General features: G+C 42.2%; 3 protein-coding genes across 6 annotated transcripts; 1 reads left to right on the forward strand and 2 right to left on the reverse strand.

The window, feature by feature from the left end:
• Nucleotides 1–2,519: 2,519 nt before the first annotated feature.
• On the reverse strand, nt 2,520–11,594 carry LOC136443506 (peroxisomal sarcosine oxidase-like). 3 transcript variants are annotated; one of them, XM_066440787.1, is made up of 8 exons: nt 11,481–11,594; nt 6,912–7,060; nt 6,343–6,556; nt 5,907–6,089; nt 5,424–5,558; nt 4,447–4,608; nt 3,529–3,604; nt 2,520–3,145 (listed from the first exon to the last, which is right to left on the reverse strand). In XM_066440787.1, exons 2-8 carry the CDS (start codon nt 6,974–6,976, stop codon nt 3,009–3,011), a joined length of 972 nt encoding a protein of 323 aa, XP_066296884.1. In that variant the 5' UTR covers nt 6,977–7,060; nt 11,481–11,594; the 3' UTR covers nt 2,520–3,008. The 3 variants fall into 3 exon arrangements, with proteins under 3 accessions (XP_066296884.1, XP_066296891.1, XP_066296876.1); XM_066440794.1 differs by lacking the exon at nt 11,481–11,594 and adding an exon at nt 7,776–7,892; XM_066440779.1 differs by lacking the exon at nt 11,481–11,594 and adding an exon at nt 7,455–7,633.
• Nucleotides 7,995–18,351, forward strand: LOC136448551 (uncharacterized). The gene is made up of 17 exons (XM_066448197.1): nt 7,995–8,195; nt 9,498–9,652; nt 9,997–10,210; nt 10,739–10,921; nt 11,182–11,322; nt 11,491–11,661; nt 12,048–12,123; nt 12,263–12,389; nt 12,678–12,702; nt 13,590–13,772; nt 14,913–15,067; nt 15,213–15,426; nt 15,537–15,719; nt 17,008–17,148; nt 17,312–17,482; nt 17,770–17,845; nt 17,963–18,351. Exons 1-17 carry the CDS (start codon nt 8,082–8,084, stop codon nt 18,097–18,099), a joined length of 2,466 nt encoding a protein of 821 aa, XP_066304294.1. The 5' UTR covers nt 7,995–8,081; the 3' UTR covers nt 18,100–18,351.
• Nucleotides 18,162–27,320, reverse strand: LOC136443533 (neuferricin-like). Of its 2 annotated transcripts, none has more exons than XM_066440823.1 (6): nt 27,167–27,320; nt 22,554–22,687; nt 21,037–21,205; nt 20,389–20,529; nt 19,915–20,101; nt 18,162–19,413 (listed from the first exon to the last, which is right to left on the reverse strand). In XM_066440823.1, the coding sequence occupies exons 2-6, from the start codon at nt 22,683–22,685 to the stop codon at nt 19,206–19,208; spliced, it is 837 nt and encodes a 278-aa protein (XP_066296920.1). In that variant the 5' UTR covers nt 22,686–22,687; nt 27,167–27,320; the 3' UTR covers nt 18,162–19,205. The 2 variants fall into 2 exon arrangements, with proteins under 2 accessions (XP_066296920.1, XP_066296912.1); XM_066440815.1 differs by having other exon boundaries at nt 22,554–22,690.
• Nucleotides 27,321–27,431: the final 111 nt, after the last annotated feature.

The following is a 27,431-nucleotide window of genomic DNA, read 5'->3' on the forward strand; positions in this document are numbered from 1 at the left end:
ATGCCTTCTCCAAAAGTTGCTGCATTTTCGAGTTGTGGACTTTTTATTACCATATTAACCAAAGCGAAGCAGATGGTGGGAGGTTTACCGATGGACAAACGGACAGAAATATCGTTGCATTTGTTCGACGTCTACTTTTCACAACATATAAATTAGATTTTGGACGAGGTAGCCTTAAGCACGTGATAATGTACAGGACATACACTCGACCACCTATTGTCCAACTTACAAAAGGAAACGTATCATTTATGACCTTACATCCAACTGATTTTTTTGTGAAATTTATCACATATTGTCATTCTTGATTCGACATGGTCGCATTTTTTCAACACGACGTCAGATATGCCTAAAAAATTCGAACCCCTTTACGAGCCTTTGGCTATTTCCCATTCCCAAAAAGAGGTAAATTTGGCAATTTGAAGGTCTCCTTTGCCACTTTTCTGGTGACGGCCGGAAGCGGTATTGCAGATTAGGCTCTCATAGGGTATTTACTCCCGACTTGAAAAATGTGAAAATATACAAGGCACTAGACGCAAAGTCATTGAAAACTTTCCCAAACAGGTCCAGACGTCTTCACATACATTTAGAATGACCTTTTTCATCTTTTAAAACCGCGAGTTGACATGAAACAGATCGATTGTTCGGTGCCGCTCTAGGAGCCCATGTAACACCGCGGAGCGCCACCTACATCCATGTACACGTCATGCTTTGTAGGAAATGAGTAGGTTAAGGATATATGTGGACATAATCCGCTATTCCTTGACATCTTTGGTCTTTTCCCCGACTGTACTTATGATAAACATTTGTACATCAGACGCCCGATATGATATGACAAGGACGTCCCAGTAAAATAGACCGGTTCTGTAGATTGCTGTATTGCAAACACAGTACTTTAGTCCATTTTATTCCTGACAACTTCATGTTGACTAAAACTACCTGTCTGTAATAGAAGAAAAGCCGTCGAACCTTAAAAGAATGTTCAGTCTACGATTCCACACTGAGAGATGAAACTAGCTGAGTCATCGTGGAGCATATTCATTCTGAAATCGCTTCCTTTTTCGTTCTACCTTCTTTTAAACAATGTCACCAATAAAGCATATTTCAAGATTTTCTACGCGGTTTTCTACGCAGCTTTTGTATAGTTTTTTCCTCCTGTTTCCTTTAGATGTAACTGTTACATTGATGCAACACGCACACAGCGACACAACACCGGCAACAATTATGTTGACGTGACCGCTGGAACAAAAACGGCAAGGAAGCAAAGCGTGAATATACAAATGCCAGAAATAACGTTATATGTTTAAAGAACAGCAGGATTTATTACATTTATGACAGAAAAAATACGAGTAGGTATAGGGATGCTGCAGGTTTGCAGTTTCACTTATTTTGCGGCTCATATTTTGCAGGGATGTCCAGATAGTCATTACGTAAGCTGGTGAACAGTTGAGTAAAAGGCCAAAGTTGTCAAAGGAGAGCGGATGATGTCCAAATATAACCATCTCCTCCTTATTACGTATATGACTTGATATGTGCATGTATATAGGTGGCGCTTCGACGGAAGGCCTCGTCGTTACATGGACTCCTTGCAATCTAACAATCGATCATTTCTTTATGTCAAGTCGTGTTGTTAAACGTTTTAATGGTCATTCGAAATGTATGTGAAGACGTTTGGACCTGTTTAAGATCGTATTCATTGACTTCAGGGCTAAAGCCTCGCATTTTGCAAACCCTACGAGAGCCTAATCTGCAGTACCGCTCCCGGCCGTCACCTGAAAAGTTGGTAAAACGACCGTCAAATTGCCAAATTTCGCTCTTTTCGGGAATGGGGAAATCGTGAAAGGCTCGCAAAGGGGTTTGGATTTTTGAGGCTTATCTGACTTTGTTTTCGAAATGCGACCATGTTAAATCAAGAATAGATATTAGTATCTAAAACATTTCCCAAACACAACATGGGATATTGTGTCATAAAGTGTATGTGTCCTTCGCATTTCATCAATCGATGTGGTCGAGCGTACATTTCCTGTAAATTGTCACTTTCTGAAGGGGTACCACATCCTAATTTCAGTCGTATTTTGTGAAAAAAAAATAAATTGACATATTGCAAGTGCCTTTGACTGTCTGTCTACCAATAGATCCAGTTTAACTTTCATAATGCTGTAAGCCTATAAGGTCTGTGCATCACTTAACGGTGCAATATAACATTGGGCGTTAGGGGAGCCGCTTAATGGCTGAATATTTGGCTTGGAGAAAATTGGTTTCATACTTCTTCTATTGGTAATTCCGCTCGACGACTATGTACACTATATGCTGTCTAATTTTGTGACATGCTTTTCGAGAGGGGCTAGGATGAACGGTTGAATATGGAGCTTTTTTGGGTCACTTATGTTCCATATATAGCTTTATAATCGGTGCATAAATCATCTCCTGTCCCTTAAAGTGCTTGAAAACATTCCCTTTCCTCAAATTCCAGACATGTCTACTGGTTCAACTTGATTGGTGTATAATAAATATAAAACATGTTCATTGGTCCAAAAGTTTATTTTCTCAATGCCAAGTTTATATCGTTAGAAATTCAACTAAATTAGAATATTACATTTGTACAATAATCTACAATACAGCTGAAGGTAACTTGATTTGTAGTCAATACAATGCACTGATGAAAGCTTTTTAAAATGATTCTAACAAAACAATGATGGTTCACAACATCTTTCTGACCAATGGTTGCATTACCGTCAGTCACAGACAGTTGTCATTAACAGATGGCATAAGTAAAATCTCATACAAATACCTTGGATTGAGATCATCAAAGTCAGTGAATAAAGTAAAAGAGCAATAGGGAATATTTGCGGAATATAATGTATATCCCAAAGTACTCCTAGTTCTGTATGTACGTACAATCTAATCAGTTTTTTTACCTCCACCTATGTCAAATGGTTTGACAAATATACCTGGTCTTTCAGGAAACATAAACAATGATATCTTGCACTTTGCCCATCAAATAATGTAGTTCAGAGCTTTGCTTGAGGAGTTGCAGTGTTGTGGAACCTACTCAGAGAGAACGGTGTCATGTCGTAAGATGGCTGCTTGTCCATAGCCAGTTCACACAGCAACTTCCCCACCACGGGTGCTAGCTTGAAGCCATGTCCTGTATGTAAGGTACATCAAACAATGAAGTGAGACTCAGATATTTGCAATAGCCAAGGTAAACGCCTCGTAAAAAATCAGTATGGGTGTTAGAGATATTTAAAGTGAACAGTTTATAGAAAACAAGTTATCATTTTCAAAATGTTATATGGCAAAGTATGATTTGCTAGGCATAGGTCGTCTCTCAAGAGCATGCAAGGGAATAAAAAGTAACTAAAACACATACTGTATGATGCTTAATGTTTGGAGTTTATAGATTATTGGACATAGATTTGCTTTGACAGTTCATGTCCCCGTCCTCGGTGCTGAATAGTATCATGTTACATTGTATTTTGCTAGTACGTGTCCTGATTCTGATGTTCTGTGGAACAATAATATGTTCACCTGAGAAGCCGGCCCCTATGATGATGTTCCTGTACTGTGGGTGGCAATCCAGGATGAAGTCTTCATCAGGGGTGTTCTACAGAGGCAGTCATGGGATTTTTAAAAAGCTAGAGGACCTCTACATATATATGTACAACACTGGCAAATAATGGAAGTGGTTATGTCACATATCGATGCCCATTGTCCACTGATCCACTCAACACATTTTGTTACCAGAGTGTCTAAGAAAGAAGAAGAAAAACTTAAAGTGACTAATCATCTACTGCTTATGATGTGAGCACTAACATTGAATACTGTAAGTCTACTTAGATCCGCGGTATAATTAGATTCGATGAATCCGCGGCGACCTTTGCGCCGCGAATCAATTTCCCCGCGGATATGTTTATCGTACTTTTGCCCCCCTCCCCACATTTACGAGTGAGCTCGACTTCAGGGAAAAGCGACACATAAACAATGCACGCGATTGTGTAAAACATTACAAACTTTTGCACAGTACATACGTGTAAACAAGTGATATTACATATGATTTGCAGGCATTTGGCCGAGCGGCGTCGCTACTTCCGACCGCTACACACATACTTAGTAATTTACCGAGAAATCAGAAAATGATTATCGAGATACACGCCACAATTTTGGCTTTGCATTGTTGTTACGGGCTTGGGGACGCCGTCTACCGTTGTACAATCACACTCTTTTGTTTCTTGCTATTGTTATGCTTGCAAACAATCGATATCGGTGCCTCTGACATACCTTTATCTCATTAAAACCTGTTTTTCAAGAAAGCCAGCAGCAAAAATACGTAAAGAAAAACAAGATTTTCACCCGAGCATTTGAGTCCCTACGCTGTGATTTGCTATTTAAATGTGTACTGCATTTTTGTATTACATTGGAAATCACTAGACGAAACAGAAAACTCACAGTATATATGCAGGACTCCTGAATAGCTGGAACACTCTCTAACCCAGGGAAGTGTTTCCTGACATAGTCACACATCATCCTCACAATTTCCTGGTTACCACGACTACCTGCGAAACCATCTCTGTCGTCGGGATCAATCGCTGGACCAGAATGGTAGCAGAGCTGCATGTATGGAACAGAACAAAGGATTGTTTGGTAGATATATGTGTATGGATTGGACCAACCCTTCAGACATCTTTTATGTCCTAGGTACTGAAATGTGATCCTATGCTACCACCCCTGTTACAGTACATGGTCCTGTCCTTAGTACAAAAATGTGATCCTTCTGGTACATGATCCTGTCCACAGCATTATAATGTTATCCTATCCCCCCCCCCCTGTTACAGTACATGGTCCTGTCTTGTCCTTAGCATTGAAACATGATCCTTACAGTACATGGTTATGTCCAAGTTCTGAAATGTGACCCACCATACCACCTCTCTCAGAGTACATGGTCCTTTCCTTAGTACTGAAATGTAATCCTATCCTACCATACCTGTCAAAGTACATGGGTCTGTCCTTAGTGCTGAAATGTAACCCTGTCCTACCACACCTTTTACAGTACATGGTTCTATCCTTAGTAATGAAATGTCATCCCACCCTACCACCCCTGTTACAGTACATGGTCCTCTCCTTAGTGCTGAATTGTAATCCTATCCTATCACCCCTGTTACAGTACATGGTTCTATCCTTAGTAATGAAATGTGATCCCACCCTACCACCCCTGTTACAGTACTTGGTCCTGTCCTTAGTGCTGAAATGTGATCCCACCCTACCACCCCTGTTACAGTATATGGTTCTATCCTTGATGCTTACATGTGATTTTATCTACTTTATAAACTGAAGAAAATTCAGTAAGACTTAGGTCCAAATTCATCCTCAGTGATGTGTTGCTCTTACAATATGGTTCGTGACTGAATGTTTAAGTTGACTGTTACCTTGAATATCCCAGGATACTCTAAAGAGGGAAGAGCATATAGATGAGCAGCATCCATGAAGACAGGGAATCCCTTCTTTATTGAGTAGGTGCCTGGTCCCTTCTCTCTCCAATACAGTACACTGATGCGCACAGGCTACAAATAGATGAAAACAAAATTAACAACCTTGATAAGCACAAACAAGAGGTGACATGAAAGTACAAATACAGGATGAAGGTCTATTGTTTCTTAAAACAGTGACACTGACACAGTCATCAAATGTTGTATTGGCAGCATTCAGATAGCTTTAAACAATGTAGGCTTAGATATAAGAATCTATTCAACATTATACAACCAGTCCATTACATGCCTACAAAGCTGGTGTCTTATGCCAGGTGACCAATACAGATGCAGAGTCAGTTTTGTCATGTGTCTGCCTAATCCCAAAATGTTCCATTCCTTAAGTGAGGAATGTTCAGAGGTTTAAAGTTTAAAAACCTTCACCTTAAGCGGCGGCTGAAGCCCCAGCGGTCCCAACAGTTTCCCCGCCCAGGGTCCCGGTAGGAGGAGAAGTTTGCGTGTCTTGTACGTGGACTTGGACGTGTGGATGGTCACCACATCACCTGGGTCAATCCGCATCACCTTCTCCTCATCATGTATCCTTCCACCATACTTCACAAATAGGTCCTGGTGCACGAGAGAAAATAGGTCCCAAAGGTAACATTTATTGCCTTTGAATCAAACACACAAAAACGCAAGAAAAGCGATTATACTGAATTCATCCTGAAGCACGTTGTGGGTAGGGCTGAAAATGTAAGAATTTTTAGTTTTCTTGAGAGTTACTTTTAAGTAAGGAAAAAAAAGGACAAACAGGCTACAAACTTTCATGCTGTTTTTGACAGTAGAAGTATAGCAATGAGTTGTGTATTTGATTTCTGACCTGGAGGCACCTCAGTGCCTTGTCAGCCTTCAGCACCCCTGCCTCGGGGTCCAGAACTGCTCGGTAGTCCGCAGGGAAGCTCAGGTTTGGGAATCTCAGCTTCAGGTCGTCACTACTGAGCCTCTCAAACTCACTCCCTGCCCCTGCCAGACTCTGCTCTGTCTGAGCCAGCTGTTCAGATGATCCTGGTCCTACCAACATTCCACCAGTTTTTCTGGGAAAAACATACCAAACATCATGATCATGGTGAATCACTTCTGCATATCAGGGGTTACAGCTACACGTTCCATGATCAGTTCAGTAGGGATATATATATCAGTTCAGTAGGGATATATATATCATATTATTAATTAAACTTATTATTAATTACGATGTTAAGATTTAGACAAAAGGGAATAGGGCAAATGTAGAGACATGTCCATCAAAATTAGCAGTTTATTCAGTAGCTGCATGCACATAGATCAATTGTTTGCATTTCCATGTTTTGGTTTCACATCTTCACGTTTTGCCCAAATAGGCATGAGACTATAGGATGGGTCTCGAGCGCTTGACATTTGTCTCCAGCTTACATGTAGAGCTGTGTGCCTGTTTCCTGCTCCACCTGTTCCCAGATAGGGTACGCCTCGTTCATCATCTGTGCATAGTGCTGCTGGACGTACGCCTTTCTGATGATGCGGCTGGCACCGTGGGAGCTCCCTCTACTGTGCGGCAAGGGGAACTGCAGGGAACAGGTGCACAAATTCAGCAGCAAGAATGAAAACATACAAACAACAATACTACAACATGTCCAGGACAAAAGATATAAAAACTAGAAGTTCTGCTGTATCACTAAGAAAGCCGCCGGGGTCCGTAGTCGACCTTAACCTTCGTCTCCAATTCCACATTTTAGGTAAAAAAAGGTGTGACATGATTGATCTGTCCTTCGTAACAGTAAATTCAAACAGCCCCGGGGTATGACCTCATTGCCTGTCTCTGAATCAGGCTAGACAGCTTGCATAAACCAATATAACCACGATACATGGAACTAACTCGGTAAATCAGCTGTGAGAGTTTACCCTACAAATGTCACTTTAACTTGCCCTGCATATTTTTATAACTCTCAGTTGCCCTACCTGCTCGATGAGAAGAGTTCGACAGCCGTTCTTAGCCAGGTGAAAGGCCGTGGCGGATCCCTCTATCCCCGCCCCCACCACGACTGCGTCCCAAACTTCCGCCATCTTACTTTGTGGACTTTGGCACCGTTAACTTCCAAGCAGATGTAAGGACCGACTTGTTCTTGTCTTGCCTTGTCATCCCTTCCCTTTGATGCCCACAATCATGTTTTACATGCATTTTTGTGGGATTTTGTTGTGGACCTCCCCACAACTACGTGTATATCAAAGCTGCCTTTCACATTTTGGAAAACCAGCTTATAAAAAACGCACACAACTAACCTTTTACTCCATGAAACTTCCCGAATCCCTGGAACCTTCGCGTTTTGCGTACAGCATTGGCATAACTTTTCGATGCCGGACAGCCAAGTTTTGTATCACTATTGGCATCGTATCTAGAATAGGAATCACAGGCACACATGAATCTATCCATGCCATTCTCTGGGTGTCATTTGTGATACCGAACCGTTTCTGCTGTTGTGTCAATTAACCATAGGCGGCGTTGTAGCACACTTTATTAGTCACTGACTAACATAACAGCGGCCCCTGTTGAGGGTATTTTCTTCCAAAGCAATACGGACAAGGAAGATGGCAGAACAACGTGAGGTTTGGGACGTTATCGTGGTGGGGGCTGGGGTGATGGGGTCTTCCACGGCGTTTCACCTGGCGCAGGGCGGCGGCAAGACGCTTCTTCTGGAACAGGTGAGAACAAAGAAAAAACAGGAAGACGGGCACACATTCGTACGTTCTCTGTGGCACAACTACTTATATGTGTATTTGATAACTCAATGTTTGACGATTCTGAGTCAGCTGAAGTCTGCCAAAGATTATGTTCAAAATCCAACTTCACGCCGTTGTATTGTGGTGCTCTCTTTGACCCTCTGTCGGGTGATGCAACATCGGTGCATCTGTTTCAGTGATCGTGGTAGGTCAAGGCCATGATTATTGTTACTTTACACGGCTGACTAGTCCAAAACACCCGCAGGGGTTGTATTTGTCGCATGCTGTAAGACGAGGTACTTACATAAACACAGTGCCTAAACATATTTAAACAGAGATAAAAGGGCAAAATCCAAATGTCATTCTGTGTTTACATAGTCGCGATCTGGCGAGCTTCTACTATTTTGTTTCGATTGTTTGAAAGACCTCCATTAGTGAGAGTACATTCATACATACGCTGATGAAGGTCGTCGATAAAGGTTACGTTGAGTACATACATAGATACTGAAACCAGCGCAGGGGTGCACCCGGGGGAGTCACCATCTCAAATTTCAAACAATTAACGCCAGAACAGACACATACAAATATTAATATTTCCCCCGTACCATTCCCCAGTGGAATGCCCTGCCTGGCACGGTTCCTAGCGTTGAGTCTTACCGCCAGGCCTAAGCCTGGGACGTCCTCCCCCACCCCTACTTTGCCCCTCGCGGGGTCATCTGGGGGTATTTGAAGTTGAAGTTCAAGATATTATACTTCACTACTCTTCCTGGAATCCTAAATTATACATACACATGGCATACAAATTACATTAGGAATTATGACATACACATTACATGGTGTATGACGCCGGTTTAATGGATATGGCGTCACTATCCAAAAATAAATACAACAACAATAAAACAAACAGATTAAGGTCGTTCACACGGCATATATGAAGGTGACTGTACTAAAATCCTATAGATCGAAATGAAACATAGCATGGTATGATTTATGTTTTATATCCTGAATGGGTACAAGAAGCGAGTTGGAAGAAAGTGCAATTTTGAAAATGTGCGTCACAGGCAGCGTGTTTGGAATATCGTCCTGCTCGGTGACCTACTATATAGGTCACGCTATTTTTGAAAAATGATCAGTGGCTGTGAAATGATCAGAGGACCAGAGGCCTGTAATTGATGATTATTCCGATATATGTCACTAATGGATTCCATCGGGAATTCCGGGTCCCAAGTCGTGTATTTGATTGGTAGTTAACGTTCGGTAATCGTTCATTTTTCCGACGCGCAGTTTTTCCTGCCTCACACGCGAGGGAGCTCCTGTGGTCAGACTCGCATCGTCCGAAAGTCCTACATCGCCGAGCATGCGCACTACGCAGACATGGTGACGGCATCCATCCAAATCTGGGAGCAGGTGGAGAAGGAATTGGGAACTACACTTATGGTGTAAGTTGAAATGTCACTATGAGTGTATTCGTGAATTCACATCAGAACTGGATTGCGCGTTCTTGACGATGTCGTACGGCGTACGGGCTGGGTGTTTGACGCAGTGGTCCCGGGTTCAAATCACCTGACTATATATAGCATGGCTTTGGACTATACTACGTTTACCTTATCTAGCTTACTGTTCTCTACATGTAACAGTTAGCACTTTAAAAACAAGTTACAAAAACTTGAGTGCAGTGCCACCTTGTAAAAATCCAAAATAAAAAAGTATAAAATGTATTGTTTTCCCTTCATTTTTCTGTCTATGCTTCGGTCATTCTTTCAACTCTTTCTATTTTCAACAGCCCCATTTCCCGTCTCCTGTGGGCCTGTTCGGAGAACCCGAAGATCCACGCCATCGCCGACACGCTGGACGGAGTGGGCGCCCGAAACAGTCGGCTTCAGGCCGAGGACTTGAAGCGGAGGTTCCCGATGCTGCGGTTCCCGCCAGGGTACGTGGGTGTGCTGGAGGAAGACGCTGCTGTCATCAAGGCTGACACCGCGGTCAGGTGTTTGCAGGTTTGCGCAACCTGATTTTCTTTCAGAGGTCCTTCATGCATACTGTAAACGCATTTAAGTTCGCGTGGTTTTAATTTCGCGGTAGGGAAAAATGGAGTGTTCGCGGGGGTTTAAGTTCGCGTTTGAAACAATAGTAGTGCTTCAGTCATAGGTGAGTAAAAAGTTTCGCGGTAGTTTTAAGTTCGCGCTGAAAGTTCACCGTGAAAACCGCGAACAAAAAAACACCGCGAACATTTCTGCATTTACAGTAACGCTATGTCCGTATTTGAAAAGACCTTCGTCGTAATTCCCTACATAATTTGCTCAACGCTGAAATCAAATATATAGGCGTTTACCCAGACGTTCACATTATAATGCAGGGTATATATTCTGATTTGAATAACAAGAACGTTTGAAGACAAAAAGCTAGAGTTTGTTAATTCTAGAGGGACACTGCAAAAGCTCTTCGGCCAAAAGCGCTCTAAATACAATTTATTGACGTGCATTTTGTCACATCATTGTTGCTATCTTGTTTAATTTCTGATTCAGGAACTTTTTGTGAAGAGAGGCGGCCGCATCAAAGACGGCGAGCGGATCTTAAAGATTGTCCCCGGACAGACGATAACCGTTACCACGGGAACCATGACGTACAGGACCAGGAAACTGGTACTGACGTGTGGGGCTTGGGCTCCCGGCATCCTCCGCGACTTGAGGCTCAACCTGCCCTTAAAGGTACGTAGCAAAGTAGACACTATTTTGTTCTTCATAGCCGGTTCTATATTTTTTTTATAGTCTCAGGAAAAAGAGACAAGGAGCGCATCAGAGAGCTTCCAATATGTTTATCTCTTACAACTCAGTTTGTACGGCATAATCAATTCTGACACTGTTAAAGTAAATATCACGCAAAGAGAAATCCAAGTAAGCTATTCTCGTCTTTCTCTATTCCCAAAGTCTTAGGCACCTGATACATGTAGCTGGAAAATCTTTTCTAGCCTCTCCGGATCAACGTGTGTTACTTCAAAGAGAAACGGTCGACCTCCGCCCACAGTCTGGCGTCTAACTTCCCTGTGATAAAGGACGAGGATGATGACGTGTACGGCATACCCAGCCTAGAGTACCCAAATATGGTCAAGGTATAAAACTTACCCTTTTACCCTCACCTATAGACTTTGATGTATTGTCTTTCGAAACTGTTATGCCGACGACGCATTAAGTGTAGATGGCTTGTGGTCCAGGTAAGCGATTGTTGGTTGAGGAACTGCATACTTAGCTATAGATTGACGATTCATACCTTTTCTCAGATTTGTCGTCACGTCAACTGGAAAACTGGTCACTCAGCCAACCCCGAACAGCGTGACGTCAACATCCGGGACCATTTGGAGGAGGACATTCGTTACTTGGGTAATCTCGTGAGACGCCACCTACCGGGGTTGGAGGACAAGCCAGCCGTGGTGGAAACCTGCATGTACACCGTGAGTCAATAGAACTTTACGGCAGGGTTTGCGTAATACCATACGTACACCACATTACATCACATTATTCCAACGTGTAACACATGATATCAATATACATTATTTTGAGCAGCAGTCATTGGGTCTGCACTACATATCATTTGAGGTTAACACGAGGACTAGCCGTGGCGACTACAGAAAGGGCGTTTTTGCTTGTTATGATGTATAAAGGGCTAGTATATATTATAACAAGCAAAAACGCCCTTTCTGTAGTCGCCACGGATACATGAGGACATATTTCTGCCTTGATTAAAGTATCATTCAGATCTTGAGAGCACAGTGCGTTGTTGAACCACAAATAAACACTCGTGTTGATGACTCATTTTGATGTACTTTGTATTTCGCAGAACACTCCGGATGCTGAATTCATACTGGACAGGCATCCGCAGTTTCACAACATCATCATCGGCACCGGATTTTCAGGTCTGCGATACTTCTTTTCTCTTTCCTCTTTCGGGGTATAGAGTGGCTGTTTTTTTGGTTATTTTCCAAAAACCCTTTTCACTTCTTAACTCTTCTTGTCTGCTAGATACATCTGAATACTTTTTTGTTGCCTTTGAAGGACATGGATTCAAGCTGGGAGCTGCAGTTGGGAGACTCCTGAGTGAACTGGCCACGGATAAGCGTCCTTTCCTAAACATGAAACCCTACAGGATATCACGGTTCACACCTCCTAAAGCTGCACTCTAGCTCTGAACTCCCTATACGGACTACTGTATACATATGTTATCAGTGGTCTGTGGTAGACAACCAAACACAGCATGCCATCGTCAAATTGCTCAATTACACAAAAATTGGTTATGTACAATTATATCATTTTACATGTTGCATCATACATGTATATCTTAATACAATCATCACATGGATTTCAAATACCAATATAGATATACACATTACATTACTTTACAATCAACTATCATACAGTGTGCACAGTATACTGAATGAGCCATGAATTGTTGAATGTCTGTTTTTTAAAGCTATCACAAGTGCCCAATCACAACAGTGCAGAAAAATTTAAAAGCAGGACATTTTATATACCTGATGTCATGTACGAACGAACATTTAATGGACAAAGTATGTTGTCATGTTTCCAAGTGTTTCAAACAGAGAGAAGAAACTATTAGGTGATCAACACTAGTTTAGCATCAGTCCACAGTTTTATTTGTTTTTACTTTTTAATGTTAGAATGTAGCATTTTATCATTTCATGTTTTACATTTTTCATCTTCTAGACCAAGTGTGGTCACCTGTGCATTTTGCCCATCTGTGCAGGATTATGCAATAAATACTATTATTATCATATTATATCAAAGGATTAATGACTCGCCCTCAGGTGTATACGGTGTGATAAGGCATGGTCAGTTCCTATAACCACCGAATAAACTGCCAAAGTCGCGAAACAACTAAAGTTACATGAACATAAACGGGAACAGATTTTATAGAAATTGTTATTCTTGGTAAAGATGTTACCAAATGCCTTACTTAGCCCACACGACAAAAACATAATTATTTCACGGAGGTTAACGGTTGTGTGCCCCTAGTCACAACCTTTTGTCCATTTAATGACCCGTGTCTAGACGTCTGTAAGATGTAAGATTTGGAAAAAGCCTTTCACCAGAGCCTGTGTGCTTATGATATAAAAGCACAGGCTAGTCTTAATCAAAGACTGTCACAGACGTTTGTCCATTTACCATGGTGGTTAATGATCCCTGTCTTTAAGAATTAATATGTAAGATTTGGAAAAAAGCTTTCCTTTTTTCCCCAGAAGCCTGCGTGCCTATGATATCAGAAGAAGAGCCTAGTGCTTAATCAAATTGTGACCTTCAGCAAGGGTCACATGTCTGTCACCATGACTGTCACAACATTTTGCCCAATTACCATGGCTGTTAATCAGCCGTTTCTGTGAGATGTCAGACTTGGAATAAGCCTTCGCTTTTCAAGGCAATAGTGGCTGGGAAGATGGCAGAACAACGTGAGGTTTGGGACGTTATCGTGGTGGGGGCTGGGGTGATGGGGTCTTCCACGGCGTTTCACCTGGCGCAGGGCGGCGGCAAGACGCTTCTTCTGGAACAGGTGAGAACAGAAAAAGGAAGCGGGGCGCAGTCTCCGTGTCAGAGAGATTTGATAACCCATTTGACAATTGAAGTCTCCCAAATACTATGTAACGCTAGCAGTCACCATTAACTGCGATACTTTCTGGTTAGAGTCAATTGTCACCAATGCAACCTGGCCAATCAATAAACCATGGTTTCTTTTTGTTACATGTTTATATTATTGATTACCTTTGTCACTGATGCTATACATGGTACATTTCTTCTCTAGTCCCGCTGATGTCATGATACAAAAATATTGCAATCTTAAAGGACCGCCCGTGGCGTTGAGACCGGCGGCATTTACCAATTTTGAGAATACTCCTCAATTATCTTGCCGCTAATTACCTTTATAAAGCAGTTCCTTTCTTGGGCTGAAGAGAGTGCTTAAGATATAAACTTGTCCAAGCAGAAACAAATCACCACAATACGGCCGTTAATTTCCGCACGGTTACGTTGCAAACAACACGCTTTGTTCCAGCGAACCAACACCGTAGTTCATCCTACCAAGGAGCCATATAACCTCCTTGATCCTCCCATGACGTGGTCAGCCTGTTCCATTCTGGGGTGGAAAGTTTTTGACGTCGTCGTCTTCGAATGCAGGGTTATTGAAGGTTTTTAGACAGTAATCTGAATACGTTAGTCAGGTTTGCATCTCTGGCGGTATTACTGATGCTGCATCTAGCACATATCCCTAAATACCCAGTTTTGAAAAAATCCCAGTTTTATGTATTATGGTACACTGTGGATTTAAGTGAAGTAACGTTCGGGTGCAAAATCCAAAGCCATACCCTGAACAGGTATAAGAAGCGAATAGGAAGAAAGTGCAACTTTTGAATGTGCACCACAGGCAGCGTGTTTGAAATATCGTCCTGCTCAGTGATCTACATTCTCACCTACATTGCAGGTCACGCCATTTTTATAGAATGGACCAGAGGCCTGTAATTCATAATGCCGATAAATGAGAGTTTTAAGACATTACAGTTTCCATCGGGGATTCCAGTTCCTAAGTCGTTTATTTTCTTGGTAGTTCGGTAATCGTTCAAGTTCCATCGGGGATTCCAGTTCCCAAGTCGTTTATTTTCTTGGTAGTTCGGTAATCGTTCATTTTTCCCACGCGCAGTTTTTCCTGCCTCACACGCGAGGGAGCTCCTGTGGTCAGACTCGCATCGTCCGAAAGTCCTACATCGCCGAGCATGCGCACTACGCCGATATGGTGACGGCATCCATCCGAATCTGGGAGCAGGTGGAGAAGGAATTGGGAATTACACTTATGGTGTAAGTTGAAGTGTCTCTATGAATGCATTCGTGAATTCATATCAGAGCGCATTTCAGTAAATTGGACATGTTTCGATTCCCATTGCCTGTCTGTATTTCCATCATTTTCTTTCAGCTCCAAGTTCTTTAAATTTGTTTTCAACAGCCCCATTTCCCGTCTCCTGTGGGCCCGTTCGGAGAACCCGAAGATCCACGCCATCGCTGACACGCTGGATGGAGTGGGCGCCCGAAACAGTCGCCTTCAAGGCAGGGACCTGAGGCGGAGGTTCCCGATGCTGCGGTTCCCGCCAGGGTACGTGGGTGTGCTGGAGGAAGACGCTGCTGTCATCAAGGCTGACACCGCGGTCAGGTGTTTGCAGGTTTGCGCAAGTTCTGAAACCTCTTCGGCCAGAAGCGCTTCAAACGCAATTAACTGAGGTGAATTCTGTCACAATATTGTCGTCATCTTATTGTCCAATTTCCGATCCAGGAACTTTTTGTGAAGAGAGGCGGCCGCATCAAAGACGGCGAGCGGATCTTGAAGGTTGTCCCTGGACAGACGATAACCGTTACCACGGCAACCATGACGTACAGGACCAGGAGACTGGTGCTGACGTGTGGAGCTTGGGCTCCCGGCATCCTCCGCGACTTGGGGCTCAACCTGCCCTTAAAAGTAAGTAGCTTTATAGTAGATACCAATCAGTTATTCATAGTCAGTTCTGTTTTTAGTCCGCCCCAAAAAATGAAGGTGTCTGGGTTTATTTTACTTCATGTACGAAAAGTACCAACGTAGCACTCTAAGTTCTGCCACAATATTTGTTCAAAGAAAGTTAAAACACGTGCTTTTAGAAAAGCTGTCATTTGGCGGGTCAGGGTCCAATAACAAGTTGCCTGAGGCAATAGACAGGATGATCCTGTCAACAGTTGGGAAATTTGCACTGTTGACAGGATAATTCACAGGATCATCAAGTATAGATTTGGTCTCATGGCCGAATTTTAAAAACATTCCATGGTGACGGGTGGTGAAGCCCTTGTTCAAGCTGATAACTGAAGTCCAGCCTCCGTCACCGAGAGGTCAAGGGAAACACTCCCCCCCCCCCCCAAGAATGGTGCTAAAACATTTTAAGGTTTCTTAAAATCCTGAGCAAGACTAGAAAGGCAACATTTTCGAGAAAATGCAGGATATTTCCGTCTCATTGATAAAGGAAGTATGAAATACGACATTTCTGCTTTATGCAAATTAGGTCCTCGTTAGCATAATGCACATTCTGTTGTATTCACCGTTCCTAAAGCTACCTACATCTCCTATATGACATCTGTATCGTTTACCGTAAGGAAAATATAAGTTTCTGCATTACCAGCAAGGTTGGCAGGAGACAACCAACCAAACTGCCAATGCTTTGGAGCTCCTCGAGTTTTGGTGTCCACAGAGCTCAAGGGTTTTTTTCTCGGGAGGCATGATGTTCAGCACGTTCTTTTGATAACAGACCAACTGGGGTAGAATACTAGATTGGGTGTCCCGAGAACCCCCTGACACACTCCTACCCGTACGAAATTGGATACCCCGTAAGTAAGTCATCTGTCTGGAGACTTGCATGCCAAACACTGCTAACATGGTGTCTGGGCATGGGCATTTGGCCCCGGCTCCGCGCCGGACTCTTGAACAATAGCGAGTTTTCTTCCCCGCCGAGCAGTTGCGCCCTTCGGGCGCCGTCGGTTTTCGGGGTAACTTCAGGATCCGCCCAGCCTATCACCCGATATCCCGGTATATATTCGGTATATATATAGTACAAACTCTCCTTCCGAGGCCTACAGCCTATGGCCTGGGTGACATGCGGGTGATTCTACCGCCCCGTGGCGTCCACAGAGATTGCGCGGACGAATTACAGAAAGTCCAGTTAATCGGACGTATCAACACACTGTTACGCTCGCTCCTGAAGCTTCGCCAAAATCTTTTCTAGCCTCTCCGGATCAACGTGTGTTACTTCAAAGAGAAACGGTCGACCTCCGCCCACAGTCTGGCGTCTAACTTCCCTGTGATAAAGGACGAGGATGATGACGTGTACGGCATACCCAGTCTGGAGTACCCAAATATGATCAAGGTATAAAAAAAAACATTTTACCCTCACCTATAGATTTTGATGTCTTTCGGAACTGTTATGCCGACGACGCAATAAGTGTAGACGACTTGTGGTCCAGTTTAGCGATTGTTGGTTGAGGAACTGCATACTTAGCTATAAATTGACGATTCATACCTTTTCTCAGATTTGTCGTCACGTTAACTGGACAACTGGTCACTCGGCCAACCCCGAGCAACGTGACGTCAACATCCGGGACCATTTGGAGGAGGACGTTCGTTACTTGGGTAATCTCGTGAGACGCCACCTACCGGGGTTGGAGGACAAGCCAGCCGTGGTGGAAACCTGCATGTACACCGTGAGTCAATAGAACTTTACGGCAGGGTTTGTGCAAGGAGCATAAGAACACCACATTACATTGCTCCAATATGTAATAGATTGTATCAGTCTACGTTATTTTGAGCAGCAGTCATTGGGTCTGCATTTCATGTAATCTGATGTTATAATATGAAGACAAATTTCTGCATTCAGATCTTACATACATATCATACATGTACAGTACATTGGTGAACCACAAATAAATATGATAGCCCTCGTTTTGATGACTCATTTTGATGTAATCAGAACATACATTGCATTTCACAGAACACTCCTGATGCTGAATTCATACTGGACAGGCATCCGCAGTTTCACAACATCATCATCGGCACCGGATTTTCAGGTCTGCAATACTTCTTTGTCCTCTTTGGGGGTAGAGTGGCTGTTTCTAAAACCTTGTCACTTATTCGTTCTTTTTGTAATACCAAATAAATGGTGAAAACTTTTATTGTTTTTGCAGGACATGGATTCAAACTGGGAGCTGCAGTTGGGAGACTCCTGAGTGAACTCGCCACGGATAAACGTCCTTTCCTAAACATGAAACCCTACAGGATAGCACGGTTCGCGGTTCACATCCCTCCTTACGCTACACACTGAACAACTAGTACTATAGTACTAAACATATCAGTGGTCTGTAAAAGAAAACCAAACACAGCATGTCACCTTCAAATTACTCATTTACAAAAAAATTAGTAAAATACAAAAGCAGCTTACATGTTACCTGAATATCTTAACTTTAATCACATGGATTTCAAATACCATAAATATACACATTACATTACTTTACAATCAACCATCATACAAATATATTTTGCACAGATGAACTGAATAAAGCCATGAAAGGTGGAATGTCTTTGCCTTTTCTTGAAGCTATTAGAAGTGCTCAGTCAAAACAGTGCTATACATAGATTGCTATATTGCTACTCACCTTACTACAGCGCTAACCACCTACTGAGAGTGTTGCCTATTCAAGTGTTGTGCTAACCACCTAGCTATAGGAGCAGTACATCTAGTGGGCTTACCTACAGCATTTTCACTATTGTCCTGACAAAGTGACTTTTCGCAAATTATACATCACACATATAACTTATGTTACAATTTTCTGAAGCACTTAACTTGCATACCACTGCAAGTTGGCGTGTTACGCCTAATGGCGGTTGTACCAGCTATATAGATACAGATACAGATATACCACAAGATTATCCTTATAAAAAATTACAGAGATACTGGTACAAAATCTACAAGTTCAAGGCATGGTTTTGAACATTATTTCATCAATAAAATCTGTAAGCAGCAATAATCATGATTACTTAAATTTTAAGCAAAGTGGCCTTAAGATATTCAATAAACATTCTACATTCCTGGATGTTAATACAGCTCAACAAGCTGTACAGTCATGTACATGTAGCTACACAAACTGTTGAAAAGAATTGCTGAGAGTGAGAACCTGATTTTCAACAGTTATTCACAATCCAAGTAGATTTATATGATTATCATTGCAAATCTTATCATGTAGCTAAAAAATAGCCTCAAGTAGATAACTTACAAATAGAATGAAGTGATAATCTATTGCCCTACCTCCTTGTATAAAACAAACAGTCATACAGTAAAAGTGAGTGAATGTAAGTAAGGCCAGGCCTAGGGATTAGGGTACACATGGGGCAAGTTTATACTGGACATCATATCTTCTATACTGTATTGAGTTATGTCTTACACACAGTATCATCTGAAGCACACCCATCATACTCCTGGACCAGAGGGTTGTCCAGGTCCCCCCTATCGTTATGTTGGGCTGCTCCGGGGTCCCCTGCAGGGGGTCCCGTGTTCTTGACGCAAGCACAGCGATACCTGTCCGAGCCTGGTTTATACAGCTTCCGTGGTACGCCAACCCAGTCACGCTCTATACCGCCACTGGGAGTAAAGGAGGAAGTGATTAATATCCAGGTATGAGGATTGCTTGCATGTGTTTTTTGTGTGCCTATTAATATTATAAAAGTACATACTGTAAATCACTTTAATATAGCAGCAGGAAAATATAGCATTTGGGGGGAAATGGAGTAGGTCACGGCACTTAATCTTAACAGTGGGAACAAACATTTACTGTCTCAAATATTAGGTATCAAATATAAGCGATGATGAAACTTTAGCTGTTGTCTAGTGACAGCTACTATTATTATATTAATTAAGTTACAGTTAACAAATCAAGAATTCTCATTGGCATTATTAAGTTGGTGATAAAGCCCTTTTCTGCTAAGGTAGCCTTTTCGTACAAAATTTGTATTGGTTATGGGGTTATGAAACAAACATCTCACAAATATCAGATTCAGACAGTCCAATATTTAGAGTTATGATACCTTTCTCTTATCTCATCTATAATCATACACCACTTAGGAACAAAAATAAAATGATCACCTTTTTTTGCTGCAAAATACTTTAGCTCCATCCTCCTTGGTGTACATACTGTTGCATGGTGGGAAGTTTTTCTTGAGTTCTTCCTCAGCGTTCTTCTCAGAGTGAGCAGCCTTCATCTTCTCTTCTACATCCAGCAGCTCCTTAGTAGGGTTCCCCTCCTTATCATAGTATCTTCCGATCAACTTTCCTACAAGTAAAAGTATAATATATATGTACCTTTAGATGTAATTCATGGATGTAAATTATAGGATCCATTGTCATTCCTAAAATATGTATGGAAAGTATGGAAAAACTAAAGGAGATTACAAGGAAGGGAGATAGACAATTATCTAATATGATATCAAAAACAGAATGGGAAAGAAGATTGGTACAGATAATCACATTGGTAACATACAAAGTACAAGGGTGAGGTTGGTATAAGTTGTTAGCCTTTGCACAATATAGAAGAACCTGTATGGGGTGTGGCCAGCTTACCTACATATTTGTACTCCTTCTCGTACATCTGTATCCACTCCTCGATCCCTATCAGGTCCCTTAATGCAAGACCGTCCACGTTGTCTTGCAATCCAGCCTCTGTAAAGTCTCCTGTGACAAATGCTCTGGTGCCGTCACGACCTAGGGATACACATGGTGGTCCAAATCAAAGAAGTCCATGCAAAACCTCCAAAAGATTGAATTTCTAGGAGGATGTTTACAATCATGATTTTCAAGAGATTACAAATGTAGCACTTTTGTAAAATGAAAATTCCTCACAATCTTAGCAAGAAATCTAACATACATATGCTGGGTTGAACATATCCTACACCATCATTCTCAAGGCTTGAAAGGTATCATTTCTGTTTTCTGGGATATTTTTGTGGTTTATAATACCAAGTTTGTATTCTTTTTCAGCTTGGCAAAACGCAATTTGGTTATACAACATCAAAATTCTTTCTGCAGGTCGCAGGTGCACTATGGGGCCCTGATATGAGTTACATGTATTCATTCACAGTAACTGGAGTGGTATTAAGATGAAAAATGCCTGGACAGTTGGCATCAATAGAAAATAGATCTTAACCCTTTGTGCATGCCATGCTCATTTCTCTAAAGTAGGTTTAGAGAGCACCCTATGAAGAATCTTACCTGCAAAGAAGCTGTACCCTCCCTTTGGGCCATAGTGTTTTCTGCCCTTCTTCACATTAAAGACCTTCCCCAGGATGGCCAGGTACAGCCCAGGACTGCCTGATTTCCCTGTGTATTTACTCAGCTGTTGTGGAGTAAACAGGCGCTCTGGGGGCTCCTCTGTGGACACCTAGTACATGAAAGTACCACAAAATAGATGTAACGTTACATGTGTATTACTGCATGGTGAGTTATTGTGACTGAATGAGACGGGTTTGCGGATTTGATGGGGTGGTCTACAGGGGTGGGCTAGTGGGGTGGGCTACCTCAGCATCTACCCTTTCTGGACCTCAAGGCTGTGCATGGGGGTTTAGCATTGAATGGAATTTCCTTGAGGAAAAGATGGGTCACTCTGTGGGAGAGCCGTAAAGAATGCTTTATTTTGCTGAAGGATCATATTGCTTTGGGGATGCTACAGTGGGGGATGGAGGTGAGCAATGAGCATACTGCATACATTTACATCGTGCAGGAGTTTGTTATCCCCAGTTTTAGATTTTTAAACATGGAGGACTATGTTCCCTGTTCCTTTTTTATACTGCTCAGTCAGGCCAACAGGACAGTAGCATTGTGGCTACAAGAAAGAAATGAGCAACAAAAGCAACACTATATATACATTGTACAAACACACACATCTACAACATTCCAACCCACGCTCATGCACACTGACACACATAACCACAAATACATTGCACATTGTATACAAGCACATGCATTCAGGTACATTCTAGTCTAAATGTGAGACATATGTTTTGAATTTTGTCAAACAAAGGCTCTCTCATTCCCTAGCTGTCCTATCCAACTTCCAGTTTTTTATTTCCCCTTGTACCTCTTCCCTAATATCCTAATTGTATACTGAGTACTTAGAAGTTTGTTTATGATAAATGGCTTTTCTACCAGTCTTGGTGCACCTACCCCCCCCCCCCCACCTGCCATATGATCAGCTGTTACCTTCCCTCTAGCTAGCCCACCCACAGCTTGACCCAGATCCTCTTCAAGGAAATTCCATAAGAGGCCAAACCCCCATGCACAGCCTTGAGGTCCAGAAAGGGTAGATGCTGAGGTAGCCCACCCCACTAGCCCACCCCTGTAGACCACCCCATCGAATCCGCAAACCCGAATGAGACAGGATATTTGGCTGCAAACTGGCAAAACTGCTTTTGGTATGAGGTAATCAATCAATCAATCAATCATATTATTAGTCTACTGATTGTGTTACTTGTAATCTCCACAAAAAAAACATAGTCGCAAGTTAGTGATTGAGTGAGTAAGTTAGTTATTGATCAAGCGAGTGAATGAATTTTGTAACAAACTGATGAGGGTGGCAACTATAGCTGGCGAAAGAAAAATGGATGCACGTAAGAATGAGTCCCCTTTTTTGACATTCCTAATTGTCCAAGTATTAAAGCCAACGCATTCAAGGGGGGTCACTTGGTGGTTAAAGCTAATTGACATCAGAAGGACATATGACTTCCATGTACCTTTTCCAGGTAAGGCTTGACCACTTGTGCCAGTGGGTTTAGTGGTCCGAGGTCCACTCCTGTCCACACCAGGTAGCCCAGGACAGCCAGTAACACGCCCAGCAAAGATACAGATGTCCCCAACAATCCCATGTCTTCTGAATAATGTCAAACCATAGCGTACATATCAATCAATCATAAATTTAGGAACAAAGTATATCATCACTTGTGGAACATTTCATTCAGTCCTGACCTAACACGCCAGTGTGCAGAGTGACAACTCAGCAAAATACAGGAGGGATGTGGGAAAGTGAATATTACATTTGATAATTAATATGATATTATATGCATGCTTCATTTTCCCATTTCCCTCCTGTAAGGGGGACACACCTATGTTCCGAACGCCCTATGTTCCGAACGCCCTATGTTCCGAACGCCCTATGTTCCGAACGGGTACTTATAAAGGCTTGCTGGACGGATTGCAGCGCTATTTGCTCTTCATCTAAATGAGGCCCGTGAACTTCAAAAAGTGACTAGGACACATTGGGACATAGAGTACCTAATGCAAGTATCAAATTGTACGGGCCGGATTTAATAAACGAGCCACGAGGGGGTCTAACCCTTCAAGAGTGGGTAGGAAAGGGTACTTATAAAGGCTTGCTGGACGGATTGCAGCGCTATTTGCTCTTCATCTAAATGAGGCCCGTGAACTTCAAAAAGTGACTAGGACACATTGGGACATAGAGTACCTAATGCAAGTATCAAATTGTACGGGCCGGATTTAATAAACGAGCCACGAGGGGGTCTAACCCTTCAAGAGTGGGTAGGAAAGGGAACTTATAAAGGCTTGCTGGACGGATTGCAGCGCTATTTGCTCTTCATCTAAATGTGGCTCGGGAACTTGAAACAATGATTAGGACAGTCTGGGACAAAGAGTACCTAATGCAAGTGTCAAATTGTACGGGCAGGGTTTAATAAACGAGCCACGAGGGGGTCTAACCCTTCAAGAGCGGGTAGGAAAGGGGACTTATAAAGGCTTGCTGGACGGATTGCAGCGCTATTTGCTCTTCATCTAAATGTGGCTCGTGAACTTCAAAAAGTGATTAGGACACATTGGGACATAGAGTACCTAATGCAAGTATCAAATTGTACGGGCCGGATTTAATAAACGAGCCACGAGGGGGTCTTACCCTTCAAGAGTGGGTAGGAAAGGGGACTTCTAAAGGCTTGCTGGACGGATTGCAGCGCTATTTGTTCTTCATCTAAATGTGGCTCGTGAACTTGAAACAGTGATTAGGACACTCTGGGACAAAGAGTACCTAATGCAAGTGTCAAAATGTACGGGCCGGATTTAATAAACGAGCCACGAAGGGGTCTAACCCTTCAAGAGCGGGTAGGAAAGGGGACTTATAAAAGCTTGCTGGACGGATTGCAGCGCTATTTGCTCTTCATCTAAATGAGGCCCGTGAACTTCAAAAAGTGATTAGGACACATTGGGACATAGAGTACCTAATGCAAGTATCAAATTGTACGGGCCGGATTTAATAAACGAGCCACGAGGGGGTCTAACCCTTCAAGAGTGGGTAGGAAAGGGGACTTATAAAGGCTTGCTGGACGGATTGCAGCGCTATTTGTTCTTCATCTAAATGTGGCTCGTGAACTTGAAACAGTGATTAGGACACTCTGGGACAAAGAGTACCTAATGCAAGTGTCAAATTGTACGGGCAGGGTTTAATAAACGAGCCAAGAGGGGGTCTAACCCTTCAAGAGCGGGTAGGAAAGGGGACTTATAAAGGCTTGCTGGACGGATTGCAGCGCTATTTGCTCTTTATCTAAATGTAGCCCGTGAACTTCAAAAAGTGATTAGGACACATTGGGACATGGAGTACCTAATGCGATTGTCAAATTGTACGGGAAATTTAAATAGCATTTAGAAATAGTAATAGAAATTGTGTTTCGCAGGACGGAACGAACGATACGCGATGGGGGTAATAAGACTTGCAATTGAATTGTGAATAAAGGTCTTCATTTGAGCACAATCCTTCCATTTCCATAATATCCCGAACTTGAGAGCCTTTACGGTCCAACGACCTTTAAACCCACAAGGTTGCTGGCGTCAGTCTTGTTTACAATTACGAGTTGAGGGTTGAAATGTGATGATTAATGAAAATTGTTGGAAATTTTTTTGTAGCGTTAACAAATTATCTTCACCTTCCGAATATTTTCACAATTTCTTGGCATGACTTCCAGTGTGCCCGTTTGAAACATATAACAGCGAGCAGATTATTATTGGGATGAACACTTCTGACCGTTTCAAGCTTAAGGGACATATCCAATATTTTGTGAAACACTTTTCTGTTACACAACGGATCATAATCACGATTCGTTGAAAATGACAAAATCTGAATATTTATTCCAATGGTCTCAAGACTCTATGTTTAATCTTGAGATTTTATGAGACATTCTTCAGATGTCTTATAGTCATCTCAATATGTTTCATAAATTCTCAAGATGGAACAGAAAAAGTCTCAAGATTTTCCAAGATGCTTTCAGAACATCCCAATACCTTTTATAGCATCTCAAGATGCTTTGAAAAAAAATCAAGATTGTCTCATAAAATCTCAAGAATGTCTCATAAATTCTCAAAACCATAAAAGAATCTTGAGATGATATCGAAATCGATTGCATGAAGAATTTGGTGAAATCACTTTTTGTTACAAATTTCTAGTCATCCTTCTTCGTAACGTAAGTTTAAGTTAAAAACTTGCGACAGTGATAAAAAGGGACCTAATTTGAGGAATCAGTTGAGACATATGCTACTAGGACAAACTCCCAGCTTGTATCATGTCGACCTCAATGGTAAGACGTATAAATCACTGAGAAAATTTGATTTACGAAAACGCGTTTTTCAACAGGTGATGCATTCTGGCTCAGTCAGGATAACGGACAATTAAACTTTGTGTATCAAAATAACGGAGCATTCCCGAGACTGATTTTTGAAAAAGTATTGAACTTTGGCCAATGCTTGTAGCCTTTTACAGATCGTACTTATTAAGTTGAAAACCTTCCATGCCGCTCTATGGATCATGATGACCACCACACGCATTCACGCACAGCTTAAGTTTAAGAATCAACAAAAAAAGTTCGTTTTTACATAATATTCCCCTGGAAACATGAGAGGATACAATGTTTATTACGACACTAGGCCCCGACATTGGTGCAAATGGCAATAAGTGAGTGTCCTAATCACTTTTTGAAGTTCACGGGCCTCATTAAGATGAAGAGCAAATAGCGCTGCAATCCGTTGAGCAAGCCTTTTTGTGTACCCTTTTCTTTCCGCTTTTGACTGTTAGACCCTCGAGGATCGTTCATTAAATCCGGCCCGTTAAATTTAATACTTGCATTAGATACTCTATGTCCCAATGTGTCCTAATCACTTTTTGAAGTTCACGGGCCTCATTTAGATGAAGTGCAAATAGCGCTGCAATCCGTCCACCAAGCCTTTATAAGTCCCATTTCCTACCCGCTCTTGAAGGGTTAGACCCCCTTGTGGCTCGTTTATTAAACCCTGCCCGTACAATTTGATACTTGAATTAGGTACTCTATGCCCCAATGTGAACTAATCACTTTTTGAAGTTCACGGGCCTCATTTAGATGAAGAGCAAATAGCGCTGCAATCCGTCCAGCAAGCCTTTATAAGTCCCCTTTCCTACCCGCTCTTGAAGGGTAAGATCCCCCCCCCCCGTGGCTCGTTTATTAAATTCGGCTCGTACAATTTGATACTTGCATTAGGTACTCTATGTCCCAATGTGTCCTAATCACTGTTTCAAGTTCACGGGCCTCATTTAGATGAAGAGCAAATAGCGCTGCAATCCGTCCAGCAAGCCTTTATATGTACCCCTTTCCTACCCGCTTTTGAAGGGTAAGACCCCCCGTGGCTCGTTTATTAAATCCGGCCCGTACAATTTGATACTTGCATTTGGTACTCTTTGTTCTAGAGTGTCCTTATCACATTTTGAAGTTCACGGGCCACATTTAGATAAACAGCAAATAGCGCTGCAATCCGTTGAGGAAGCCTTTATAAGTCCCCTTTCCTACCCACTCTTGAAGGGTAGGACCCCCCGTGGCTCGTTTATTAAATCCGGCCCGTACAATTTGATACTTGCATTAGGTACTCTATGTCCCAGAGTGTCCTAATCACTTTCTCAAGTTCACGGGCCTCATTTAGATGAACAGCAAATAGCGCTGCAATCCGAACGACCTACGTTCCGAACATAGGGCGTTCGGAACATAGGGCGTTCGGAATATAGGGCGTTCGGAACATAGGGCGTTCGGAACATAGGGTGTTCGGAACATAGGTGTGTAAGTCAGTCACACATGGCTGAGAAAACCTCGTTTATACGAGTGTTAGATTTTCAATGTCTGCTCATCATCTATTTGACGTTCTTATAAGGACAGTGATAACTATATATTGATATACTTGATTATGAATATGTTAGTAGACGTTACTTCCACGTTTAGACGGCCACCTGTTTCATACACGTACACGTAAACGTTATGTTCCAGCTGTACAAAATTATGCTCGATAAGCATGAATATCATCATTAACCTGAGGAAAGAAATATCATAATTACCTGAAGTTGATCCGTCCCTTATGTACAAAAGATGGCGTATGAATTTGGTATTATTTGGTTATTTTTGAGGAAATTGTGAGGCTGAAACGTGACGACGGACAGGACAAGCTCTAGGCGGCCATCTTGAAAGGTCAGAGGTTACCCGTGAATGGTGGGATACGAGACTAGGCGGGGTCGTGTCCATTAGGGTTCGATGGCTTATTTGCCAACTACATACATGGCAAGACCGTGGACATTTAACATATAACGTTATATATATAAATTG

The sequence above is a fragment of the Branchiostoma lanceolatum genome, chromosome 1 (genome assembly GCF_035083965.1).
Source record: "Branchiostoma lanceolatum isolate klBraLanc5 chromosome 1, klBraLanc5.hap2, whole genome shotgun sequence".
Classification (NCBI taxonomy): Eukaryota; Metazoa; Chordata; class Leptocardii; order Amphioxiformes; family Branchiostomatidae; genus Branchiostoma; species Branchiostoma lanceolatum.